At 32.0% G+C, this 13,261-nt stretch overlaps 1 protein-coding gene across 1 annotated transcript; it reads left to right on the plus strand.

Annotated features, from left to right (window-relative positions):
• The first annotated feature begins 115 nt into the window (after nucleotides 1-115).
• Nucleotides 116-2,357, plus strand: LOC127097052 (uncharacterized). Its single transcript, XM_051035566.1, has 2 exons — nucleotides 116-358; nucleotides 656-2,357. The coding sequence occupies exon 2, from the start codon at nucleotides 722-724 to the stop codon at nucleotides 2,228-2,230; it is 1,509 nt and encodes a 502-aa protein (XP_050891523.1). The 5' UTR covers nucleotides 116-358; nucleotides 656-721; the 3' UTR covers nucleotides 2,231-2,357.
• The last annotated feature ends 10,904 nt before the right edge of the window (nucleotides 2,358-13,261 follow it).

Genomic DNA, 13,261 nt, shown 5'->3' on the forward strand with positions numbered 1-13,261 from the left:
GGAGAGCAAGAAAAAAATAGAAAAATAGTAATGGATATAACAAAGAAAGGTCCAATTAATAAGCCCGGTTCACTATCAAAGCAGGCCAAACCCAATCCCTACGGAACCTGTTTCGGTTCGTTTGTCGAGAGACGCTTCATCACGCTTCTGCTTCTTCCCTTTCCAATCTCTATCTTTTTTCTGTTTCATTTTTCATTTTTTCCAACTCCTACCATTAATTAAATAAAATAAATATTTTCTTTTTTGGTCAATAAAAAAAACTAGGTAGAAAATTCAATGTTATGATGGACAAGTTCATAATCTTCCCCAACGCTGTTTCTTCCTCTTCTTCTCCGTTTTTCGATTCTCATTCACAAAGGTACTTCTTCAAGATCTTCCTCCATTTTTTTCTGTAATCTCTGTTTTTAATTATTAATTAAGAAAAAAAATATGAACAGTGTGTATTTGTGTAATAATTTGATACAAATCAACAATATATGCTAGGATTTGTATTATAATTAGTGATAAAAATATTTTAATTTTGTGTTTCATTTTAATTTTTTATAGCTGGTGTGTATTATGTATTATCTGATTCATAAATCTAGGGTTTCATAATTTTATTGATGGGGTTGTTATTGTTATGTGTATTGATATGAATGTTGATGGTGTTTGTAAGGTTATTTTGTTGAATTTGATTTTGGATGGCAACATTGTGAAAGTATAAACCATATGAGGTAATTCAATGGGTGGTTCTCTTCTCACTTGTTGTCTCTCAATGGAGAATCATCATCATCCTTCAACACTATTGTCAATGGATTCAAGTGCATGTTCTCATGATGAGCTTGATTTGGAGATGAATAGACAGATCATACTCTCTCGTCCGCCGGATATCAATTTGCCCCTTTCGGCGCCGCAGCCGTGGAGTTCTGATCCTTGTGATATTTTGGATGTTGGTCTTGGTACTCAAGGAGGGTATGAGACTGAGAGTTTGCTTAACCTTCCGAAAGCTGTGAAGAAATGCTCGAAGCGTGTTGATAGCATTTGGGGTGCTTGGTTTTTTTTCAGATTTTATTTTAAGCCGGTTTTGCTTGAGAAATCGAAGGCGAAAGTTGTTAGGGATGACAATAATGGTGTTTCAGGGTTTGATAAAACGGATCTGAATAATGATGTTTTTATGGTTCAGCATGATTTGGAAAATATGTATATGTGGGTTTTTAAGGAGAGGCCGGAGAATGCGTTGGGTAAGATGCAGCTGAGGAGTTACATGAATGGACATTCTCGCCAAGGGGAACGCCCGTTTCCTTTTAGTGTTGACAAGGGTTTTGTTCGGTCTCATAGGATGCAAAGGAAGCATTACAGGGGACTTTCAAATCCTCAGTGTTTGCATGGTATTGAAGTTGTTACGTCGCCCAATCTTTCGAGTCTTGACAGGGATGAGCAGAAGAAGTGGATCGAACTCACTGGCCGAGATTTGAATTTCATAATTCCGGTTGAAGCAAGCGACTTTAGCTCGTGGAGGAATCTTCCCAACACAGATTTCGAGCTTGAGAGACCACCTCCCCCAATCAAGAGTGCTCCAGTTCCTCACTCGAAGAAGCTTCTCAATGAATCTGGGCTGAATTTATCAACTCATATGTCAAACGGTGATGCGGCTGACTTGTCTCCTATCAGTAGCAAGAAAAGGAAGGACTTTTTTCTTACTGGAAATGATGAAGAATGTTACTTAGCTGTTAATCCTACATCTGATCGGATTCCGGATTTGGAAATGCACCCTAGTGAACAGCACTGGTTGAATGAGTTTAGCGGGGTGATGAAGAACGTTTGTGGACCGGCTACAGCTGCAAAAACAATTTACGAAGATGAACAAGGCTACTTGATCATTATCAGTTTGCCTTTTGTGGATCTTCCTAGTGTCAAAGTTTCTTGGAGGAATACCCTCACTCATGGTATCATAAAGGTTTCTTGTGTGAGTACATCGCGAAAGCCATTTATCAAGAGAAGTGATAGGACATTCAAGCTCACGGATCCATCCTCAGAGCACTGCCCTCCTGGAGAATTTATTCGTGAAATTCCCCTTGTAACTCGCATTCCTGAAGATGCCAACATTGAAGCGTACTATGATGGACCAGGATCAGTGCTTGAGATCATGGTGCCTAAACTTCGTCCAGGATCAGAAGAGCATGAAGTCCGAGTTTGCCTCCGTCCTAATCTCGGTGGCAACCTGGATGGTAACGATCTCATGTTGACTTGAAATATTAAGCACTTATTAAAAATATTTGGGGTATGAAAATCATTTTTTTACTAACTTTGTGCCATACAGTGTATTTTATAAACAAATGCGCGATTCATAATTGCTCCTATCAAATTTTTCTCACCAATTGCGTAGGTTTTTCCGGCTCTAGTATATACATATTGCTTCTGTAACAAATACAGCAACATGTTTTAGATGGACAATATGTGCCTTATTCATTTCAAACAAGTTATCTGTCAAATGCTTGCTTATAATACAATAACTTGTTTTATAAGTACAATATGTCAGTTTTAACTTGAAAATCTATTATGTTGACTTTTTGTTTGAGTTTATCTGGAAATATGTTGGTCTAACCTATTTCGGTTTCAAATGTCTGATTCAAAGGAAGTAACATTGTTTATACTTTTGAATCTTAAACTTTCCAAAGGGGAACTTATGAAAAGTTTATTTTCATTTTATCCTAAACACAACACAAACAGTGTTCCTTGTAGTCTCGTATAGGTAAAACCGAGTCCTCTCCTACTGTGATATAAAACCATTTTTTTTTATCAAACCAGAGTATGGAAGAATTCAGGTTCTCTCTGTCTTGGACAGTATATGTAATCTTATTTGTAGATGAGCGTAACCGAAAGTAGTAAATAACAAGACGGATAGTCTAGGAAAAGCACAAAAGCATATAATAGCAATTGGGGGAAATATAATGCAATTTTCAAACACCGTAATCCAATCAAAGTTCAATAAATATATGGTCGTTTGTTATAAATTTTAAAAATATATTTAAAAAAATAATTTTTATGAATTTTTTTTAAACTAATAGAGGTTATTTCAAATTTATTTTTTATAAACTAAAATATCAGTTTTGGCATTCGTAATATAAATATATATTATTAAAGATTAAAATACAATTAAAATCACGATGATGTATTTTTAAATTTTTTATAATTTTTTTTTAAATTAAGTGATTTTTAAAAAAATAAATTAAAACATCTACAAAAATTATAGTAAAATGAAAAAAAATATTTAAAATATATTTTAATTAATTTTTAAAAATGTAAAGTAATACTATAAAAGTTAAATTAAAAAAGAAAACAAACTAATGTAGCTTAAAAAATTTTAGTGTAAGAAGTTGGAAGTTGAATATGATATAAAATTGACTTAATTGTCATTTTGGTCAATTTTTTTAAGTTTTGGGTTGAATTTTGGTCCTTTTTTGGACTAAAATCTAACATAAAAACTTAAAAAATGGACAAAAAATGTGATTTTTAAAATGGGGGATAAAAAAAAATAGGAGAACCAAAGTTGCAATTAAGCCTATAAATTTTTGGTGTTACAAAGTTGTGGATTGGTCTTGTTTTAAAAATTTTATGATAGGGTAAGTCTCAAGGTGTTATTCTTTGAGATTAGATGTAGGCCTTGGGGTTTTGGTCGGACTAGAATACAATCATGTGTGTTCTTATCTGATCTCTGAACTTTATACTTGTTCTTATTATTTATCTTTCTTTTCTTCTTCTATACCTTGATTGCGATATTAACAAGTGTACTAAATCATGCAAGTAGTAAAATCGATAAATTCTTAGTGTCAAACTCAAAGATTTTTTATAATTATTAAGTTCTATGTTATGTTTCATTTAAACAAAAAGCTTAAGGTATTTGAATAAGACTGAATTCTATAATCTAAACAAATAGTAAATTGACTGATTTTGAAATTTAATATGATAAATTACGTCAAAGATGAGATTGACGTTGCTTCTCCTTAGTACTTTAAATTGACCTTGTCGTTGAATCCTATTATTCAATATGACTACTAATTCCTTAGATCCCCTGGATTGTTTATTCTTAATTCCTTAATGAATAAACCTTCATAATGTGTTAGCCCCCTGTGATCATTAGTGAGTTACATATACAACTAAGCATTTAATTATCAAGAACATTGCAATTTTAAGGTGTTAACCATAGGTTTGGGTGATAAGTATGACATGCCAAAACGCGACTTCTACCAAAGTAGTAAAAACTTTATCGTTCATCAGAGACTAGTTTGATTACCAAATCCTAATATTCTTATGTTTATCTAAGACGATCGTTTCATATTGGTGTGATAATGATTACGATTAGTTTTATTGATTTATAAATAAGGATTCGAGACTATGAATCTTATCTTAGACTTACTTACATAGGTTCTAAATTCATGTTGATTACGAGAAATTTACCTGTGTTGAACATGTGACTTCACACACATGAGGGTGAGGTGAATTAAGTGGTCTTGAAATTTTTGGTTTTGAAAAATTTTGCGGGTTAAAATCAGAGTTTAAAAATATTTTGAAAATGGTTTTAATATTTAAGCAGCGGAAAAATAAGTTGCAGAAACTAAAGAGTTTAGGGAAAAGAAAGAACACTGAGAATTATAGAGGTTCGGTCAAAATAAAAGACATAATCCTCTCCCTAAATCTTGAGAGTATCCAATAAATGTTGAGAGATTAGTAGAAAATACTCACGAACCCCCTTATACAAGGAACATGTTTGACTTCCAAACGGCGGATAAAAGTGGTTAGTCCTATTTTCACGAGAGTCTTAGAGCGGTTAATCTTCAAGCTTTTAGACAAACTTTGCAAGCTTTTATCACGGGCTATCCAATAACTTGTGAGATTTTAATATCAGGCTAATCTCTATCCTACCAAGCTTTTAATACCGGGTTGAGCTTGAACTTGATCTTGGTTTTATACCGGGCTAACCAAGAACCTAAAAGAGATTTTATCACGGGATGATCTCGAACCTAAACAAGGGTTTGATCACACAATCTCCAAACAAAAGCTTTTTACAGGTTTAACTTCTAACCTACAAATAATCCTTAAATGGATAATATTCAACCAAGGTGTATACAAAATATCCCCTTTGTGAATTTTACAATTCTACCCTTTCAAAATTACAACTTAACCTCACTCACAAAAGAACTTTCTCGAAGAAGCGCTTTTCAGCTGAAATATTAGTAAGAGAAAATAAAAGACAAGTTTAGAGAGAGTAAGAGTGAGAAGTGTCAAAACACGACTCTGAATGATTTTAGTGCTTTTTAAGATTTCCTAAACGATTATCACTCAATTTCAATTGATTATATACGTTAAATATAAATAATTGTAAGTTCAAAATAGGAAAGAAAATATATTTAGTCGTTGCAGATCATTAAGGTGTTGTCATAAACGCTTGGAGCTCAATTTTGATATGAGCCAATCGATTACATCAATGTATTAATCGATTCGCAAAGACAAAACTTCGCCCAAAACTATTATGACAGCTCCCGATTCATCTGGCATAACTTCAAGATATTTTTTTGAGAAAAATCAGTTTAAAAAGCGTTTTAGTGTGTGCGTGTGTGATTTCACCGTGCACTTTTACGAGAATGCTATTATGTTTTACAAAGTATTCACTCAGACTAATTAAGGTAGGGCTTTCTTGCACTTCAAGACTTTGTCGGATACTTTCTTTTCTTGTAGACACTTACTTGAATTCACTTGAGATGAGACTTGAGTTGTATTCCATTTCATTGTCATCATTAGATAGTCAAGTCCACAAAACCCTAATAAGTAGGTTTGCATCTTTATCTGCTTAATCACTTATGCTTGACTTGTCATTAGTTGTCATCATCAAAAGTTATTGTCCTTGTTAAAATATATCACCTTCAAAACCAAGTTCCACAACTTGTAGAAACAAATAGAGAATGTTAGTAATGCCTACTTTAGTCAACGTATTACCTTGTCCTAAACTAACTAGCTACATGCTTTTGTAGCACAAATCATTTGTTTAGGATCCTTTTAAAATCATCTATTTTTAAAAAGGTGAAGTTTTTTTCTTTAGTTAAGCCTAGGAAACTTTTGTCACCTCATGTTTAATTATTCATATTTTTTAAGTCAGAGATCAATCATACCTTTTCTGCATAAAATTGATGCTTAAGTAATTCCTACTTTCGTAGCGAACTTGAGCGCTTAAAACAGAAAATTGAAATAAATAATACTTTTTGTTATTTTACTTTTAGTAGAGAACCTACATGAGACCTGTCATTTGGACAATCCTCATGTACTAAATCCTAAACGACTACTCAAACATTGCAAAAATAAAAGCTTACAAGATTTTGAATAAAATAAATAACATAAATAACAAAATGTAAAACAAAGAAATAATCTAAATTGCAATGAAAATTGAGTAACAATTTCTCTTGAGAGACTTTTAGAAGTAGCAACAAAGCAAAGCAAAAACGCAACAAAAGCAGAAAAATAAACTTGCAAGAAGTATTCTAAGTAATCTATCTAAGTAAATAACAAAGTGTAAGGTTTTTTTTATCTTAGTTACAAGACTTTATATAAACCCATGACCATTAAGAGAGACATAATTTCGTGTAGTGAGACCTTAATGTGTTGTTTGTAACATAAAATCATTGAAGAGACTATAAAAATAACTCATAAAAAATGGAATCTTATGCTATCTATGCATGTACTACAACCATAGCACCAATTATGGAAAAATAGTAGTTCTCTCTGGTTTTTGTACTAGGAGCCAAAAATAGAAAGGGAAAAGTTTAGGGCCACTCGTATTGGGCTCTAGTCTAGTTTAAGGATACCCCGTGTTATGCAGTCCTCATGTGTCATGTCTCGATTTCGCTCCAAATTGTCATGTTTTATCCTTGTTCATCTGAAACACCTAAAAAAATACATAAGTAAAACAAACAAAAATGAAAATCAAACTACTAATATTTAATGAAAAGCACACACAAAAACCAATCAAAACACTATTGATTAAATTCCCTCATGCTTGAATCATTGTTTGCCCTCAAGCAATTTAACTATGATATGAAATATTAGGACAAAGCAACAGAAAAAACTTTGAAAAATTCGAAGTGATGCATGCATGGCACTCGCTTGAAATCCATGTTTAGATTTAACCGAAGTTTAGATCAATTGGTACTCATCTAGCGTAAGGTTCTTATGAAAATGCTTACTAAAGTCTCCATCATAGATAAAAACCCAGTCATAGTTCTGACTATAAATCTACGTTCCTACCACTTTTTCCTTTCACAACACAATTGTGGTCATATTGAGGCATTTTGTACATTTCTACATAGTTTAGATTTTATGTGGTGTGATGTTTTGAATTGAGAATTTTTTTATTTAGGACCATATAACTTTTGGGGGTGAAGGTTATCTAATTTACTCCGATTAAACATCCTTTTATTCATATATAATTTTATTTTTCTAGGCATTTGGGAGCAACTTGCCTATGGACTGAATAATTTGGTGAACGTTTCCCAATTAGGTAAGTGCACTTGCCTTTTATTGCCCTTATTCATTTTTCTTTTTTTTTTTAATCTCAGCTCAACAACGCAAATACAATGTTATTATTATGTTAGACCATCAATGTATGATGTTCCAGAATTTTTTTTTCTAAAGTAACAAAGATTAAGTTAAAATAGGATAAAATAAGATATAATTAGGAAACTTTAAGCATTAGGATAATAACAATTTCTAAATATTTCTCAAGATCCTTAAGCCTAGGTCTTATATCTCATTGATTTGTTGCTTTCTTATATGATGCACAAAATAAATAAATAATTTAAAAATCATATTTTCCTAATGACTCATTAGTAAGGGATACATTTTTCACAATAATACACACATCAACACACACAAACACACACAAACATCAATAAAAAAACATAAATAACAAGCCACAAAGTTATAAAATCTCACCATACTTAAACTCTAAATTGTCCATAATAAATGTAAGTAACAGAAGAAAATGGAGAGATAAAGTTCACAATATTGTATGGCGGAGGCAGTGCAAATTGACTTTGACTCTATTGCTTAGCCTCAATGCTTTACCCTACTCCTGATAAGTATTTGTTGACGCATATCGTTTGGTAAGTGGTGGTGGTGCTCTCTGTTGTTCAACTTTATTTTTATTCCTAAAAAGTAAACATGCGCATAAAAACAAATGAAATCACATAAATATATGGGTTGCCTCCCACACATTGTTTCTTTAAGGTCATTAGCTTGATTATTTGCAGTTCTAATCAGGTGCTTCCCTCCAACTCTTAGTTTCAACAATGTGCCTAACTATTTTTGGGTGCCTTTTAGGATTCTTAAATTTTTCTCTCCACCTATTTCTTGAAAGAAGGTTTATACTCGAGACCTAGCAAGGGTTTTAGCTTCATCTTTGGAACAACCTCGTGAGTTTTCACTTCATTTTTTTTTGTTGGGAGGTATGATTTTTATCTAATAATTTGTCATTAGCTTGAACTTCTCTGTTTCACCCTCTGTAACACCCTAAATCCTGAAACTTATATAAAAAAAATTACTTGACAATTTAAGGTGTCACCTCGATAACCAACAACAAAACTCTTAAAAACATTTAACAATATGCGGTGGAAATCAACATAATATCAACTTCAAATTGAGCTTCTCAAATAAAGTATAAAACTTTAACATCATAATTCAACACCAACTCAAAACATAACAAAATGTATCGTCCCCGATGTTACAAAATCATAACACTAAACTTACTAAAATATAATAGAACGATAAATAAACAAAGGTAAGCTTCATGAATCTATCTTCCACTCACAGCAACAAAATCTACTCATGATTATCTGCAAGATGTCCATAGTGGACAACATAAAGCAAAAGGGATGAGAGTAAACTTCGATATACAATAGCGTAAAAAATATGAGGATAGATGATCACATAACACATCACGCATTCAACATACAAAACGCACCATTATAATTTCACAACCTTACCATCATGATATATACATATGCATGCAATATGACTCACGACATCGACATTATACATGTGGTACCAACTAACGATGGTTCTTCATATAAACAGGGTCCTAACATCTGAACCCCGAGCGCTCTCATCTGAGCTCCAAACAAGTCAATAGTCCCAACATCTGAACTTATGACTCGCCTTTTTCACAGCAACGAAAACATATGATGTATGTCATACAATAATGCAACGACAATAACACATCAATGATTACAACCCCGCATTTGAGTGTCAACAATCATGCATCTAAGTGCATCAATAATAGTTCTCACTCCGAACTACACATCTCGACAATCATCAGCAAGTATTTACAAAACATCACATAATTATACTTGCACTTCACATCATATATTCACACATCAAATGAACATCCATATAATCAATCATCAATCATCATGATAGTCCCCATTATACACCGATTAAACACAAATCAACATAGACTTAACCATTTCGTGCATAATCAATATCAATTTAATAACATGTATTGATTCATGTCAACCAGAAGCATATAATCTCAAACAATATGTGATAATACCGATCGATCATCAAAATAGTACACCGTCACCAAAATAAATCAATTATGCTCTATCACCCTCATTCGAAGACATACATAAAATAGAGTCTATCGGTCTACATATTTTTCTAAGTGAAACCTTTGATCGATGAGCGAGCTCTCATTGAGCAACAAATAGCTCGCTATGGGCGACTTACGAAAAAACCAAAAAACTAGTAACGAGGAATTTAGCTGGGCGAGCCCCCTCACGCTGAGTGAATTTCTCTAAGTGAGACTTCGATCGCGCTGAGCACGATAGCCCAGAATAGCAACGTCAAAAGTTTGATTTTCCACAATGGGAGTCCTGTCAAAGCTCCAATTTTGACCTAAATCGATCCTAAACACATGAAATTTAATCATACATGTTAATACGTTATTAAAACACTCAGATAAGCACAAATTAATATATATTACATCGATTTGTTTCAAAATAATAATCACCTTCAACAATTGTAACACAACTAATAAGAACAAAAATTTCCAGAATTCGCTCAGACAGATTCACATGAAATCAGTAAACGAATTTCACACTACAAGGAACATTTAAAACAAATTCATCACAATTTGTAATAAACATACATACACCTCATCAATTGGGGAAAATCCTTCATCAATTACACCATTTATACGAAGTAGTTTCCCCCTACCTCAGATTTCTAGCAGCAAATTCTAAATTTTATTATGGTTGGTGGATTAAGTTCTTCTCTCTTCAAGCCCTAGCCTATTTTCTTCAAAAACTCTAACTTTACATACTCCTAACTCAAAATCTTCATCAATCCCTTTTTATATCTAAAAATCTAATTTAACCTTTTACTAATTACAATTTGGCCCAACTCGTCTTATAATTCTCACAACTTCTCTTATTTCTTCTTAGTTTCTATTTTCCACTCAAAATCTCTATTTTCTATTTAATTTAATTAATTAAAAACAATTATTAATTCTAATTATTCTAATCATTTTACCAACACACCAATACTCTCACTACACCCCACCTTATTCCACATGAACATACAACTCATAATACATTTAATTAGAAGTTCATCACATGCTAAATAATTAAATAAAAACATGAATAATTTGCTTAAATAGATTAATCAAATTTTGGGGTGTTACACCCTTCTTTTTTGTGCTCCCTATCAAACAAATTTCCAATACGTCTCTAGGTGGTTCAAAAGGGTGCTCTTTAACATATCGATCAATTATGTCAATACTGAAGCAAGAGTCTTAAAAGAAAGTTTTTTCCATAACTTTGGTAAATTTAAACGAAATATTCTCGTCCCCTACATCAAAGGTGAGATTTCCTTTTTTAAGTCTATTATAGAACCAACTATAGCTAGGAAAGGTCTACCTATAGTAATTCGGATTTGAGAATCCTTCTCCATCTCCATGATCACAAAATTGGTGGGTATATATAGTTGGCCAATCATTAATGGTACATCCTCCAGTATTCATAATTTATGGATCAATCAATCTTGTAATAACATTTTGGTGGCCTTTATGTCATTGAAATTGAATCTTTTACATATTTAAAGGAGCATCAGGTTGAGGCTTGCCTCCAGATCACACATAGCTCTTTCAAAAGTTGTTGTTCCTATAACATATGGAATTTTAAAATTCCCTGGATCCATTTACTTTGGGACTAAATTGTTTTAGCTAACTGTGATACACTCTTTAGTAAGTGATACAATATCATTAGCATCAAATTTTTTATTGTTGGATAGGATTTCCTTAAGAAAATTTGCATACATATGCATATGGGATAGAGCCTTTTTAAATGTAATGTTAACATGGAGTTTTTCAGCAACTCCGCAAACTTGATAAATTGTGCCTCTATCTTAGCCTTCACAAGCCTTTTGTAGAAACATAATTGATGGTTTATACGAAGTAGGAACAACCCATGATTATATTTTTCCTCTTTTTCAACAACCTCATTCGCATGTGGTGTTGGATTCCTCTCTTCAATTTTACCCTCATCGTTTTTATCTGTGTTCGTTAAATGCTTACCACCTCTCAGCATCACAACTTTTACATGATCTATCGGGTTTTATTTTAGTTGTTCCGAAAATGTTTTGGAAGGAGAAGATAAAATTTCTTGTTGCTGAACCACTTATAAGATTTGAGTCTCTAGCATTTTGTTATGGATTTCATTTTGTTATAGATTTGAGAAGATATAAAGTCTACTTTATATGTCATTTGTCTACGGATTTCATTTGTGTGCAAAATTTGATTTTTGAATTACTTGTTCTACTTGGTTTAAGATATAATGAAATTTTCCATCAGCAGTTCGAGGTTGGACTTCCGCGGAACAATGACACCAATTTGTCCTTGAAAGTCAGAAGGTCTCATAGCAATCTAGGGAGAGTTATTCTTTTAAGAAAAAATTGGATGGTCTCTCCATCTAGAGTTATAGGTGTTAGACTAAGGATTGTCTCTCTAGTTACCATTATTATAATTAATGGTGTCTTGGCCAACTCCTCTTGTGAATATCACTTTCCATGCAGTATCAGTGTGATAGGCTATTCCACAAATCTCGCATGTTGAGGTGGTAGGAGATACAACATTAATGTTCATTGTCAAACTTGTAAAATAAGTCATCTACCTTAGCATTTGCATATTCTGAAGCACTCACTTCATATAAGCCTCCTTTTTTAGGAGCTTTCTCATCAGGAACATGTTTGTGTTCCCCATTGGTAATGGTTTTTTCTTAATCTCCTCTATGAGTGCATAAGCATATTCAATGTCTTTATTCATTAAAGTTCCACCTACAACACTTTCTATAATCATTCTCTTTGAATATATAAGACCAATATAAAATGTTTATACTATTAACCATTTTTCAAGTCTGTGATGGGGACAAAGCCTAAGTGTAATACCCTAAACCCCAAACTCTTTATTTGACGAAATATGCAGAATAATTTTCTCAAAAACAATGTTACACATTCTCAACATGCATCTTACTCAAAAATATTATAATAAAGCAACATAATTCAAAACATCTAAATTACTTTAATTCTCTCAATAAAATATAATTCAATTTCATTTAAATCAATAATCCAAAAACTAAGAAACTCAATAAAAAAATAGGTAACCCATCTGAGTGTTACACTATTAGAGCGACACGCGAAAACTACAATAAACTCGAAACATAGAAAATAATGAAAACAATTTGTTTGAATCTTAAATTGTTATTTGAATCGATTTATTTGAGCTTATTTACTAATTCCTTAAAATTCATACTATAAGGATATAACTTATGACATAACAACTAATTATAGCTTATATGAAAACAATTAAATTTTGTTATAGAAATAGTAGTAGCTTAATTATATGTAACCGTTAATCCAATATGTGTGTATATCTGATAAAGTATAGTGATATATATATATATATATATATATATATATATATATATATATATATATATATATATATATATATATAATATATATATATATATATATATATATATATATATATATATATATATATATATATATATATATATATATATATATATATACATACATACTGTAAGATCCAAAATTTTAATCCCAAGATCCCTCATGTCATCTCATCATTTACATTGACTTTGGGATCACACATTGGCATCCTCCTTACCCCTCATTCATTGGGCTTGTATTGGGAGATCACCAAACACTTTTGATT

Source organism: Lathyrus oleraceus, chromosome 6 (assembly GCF_024323335.1).
Source record: "Lathyrus oleraceus cultivar Zhongwan6 chromosome 6, CAAS_Psat_ZW6_1.0, whole genome shotgun sequence".
Taxonomy (NCBI): Eukaryota; Viridiplantae; Streptophyta; class Magnoliopsida; order Fabales; family Fabaceae; genus Lathyrus; species Lathyrus oleraceus.

Bases quoted from the DNA above. Each gene is read 5' to 3' on its own strand.
- LOC127097052 (XM_051035566.1), top strand. From the start codon at position 722: ATGGGTGGTTCTCTTCTCACTTGTTGTCTCTCAATGGAGAATCATCAT.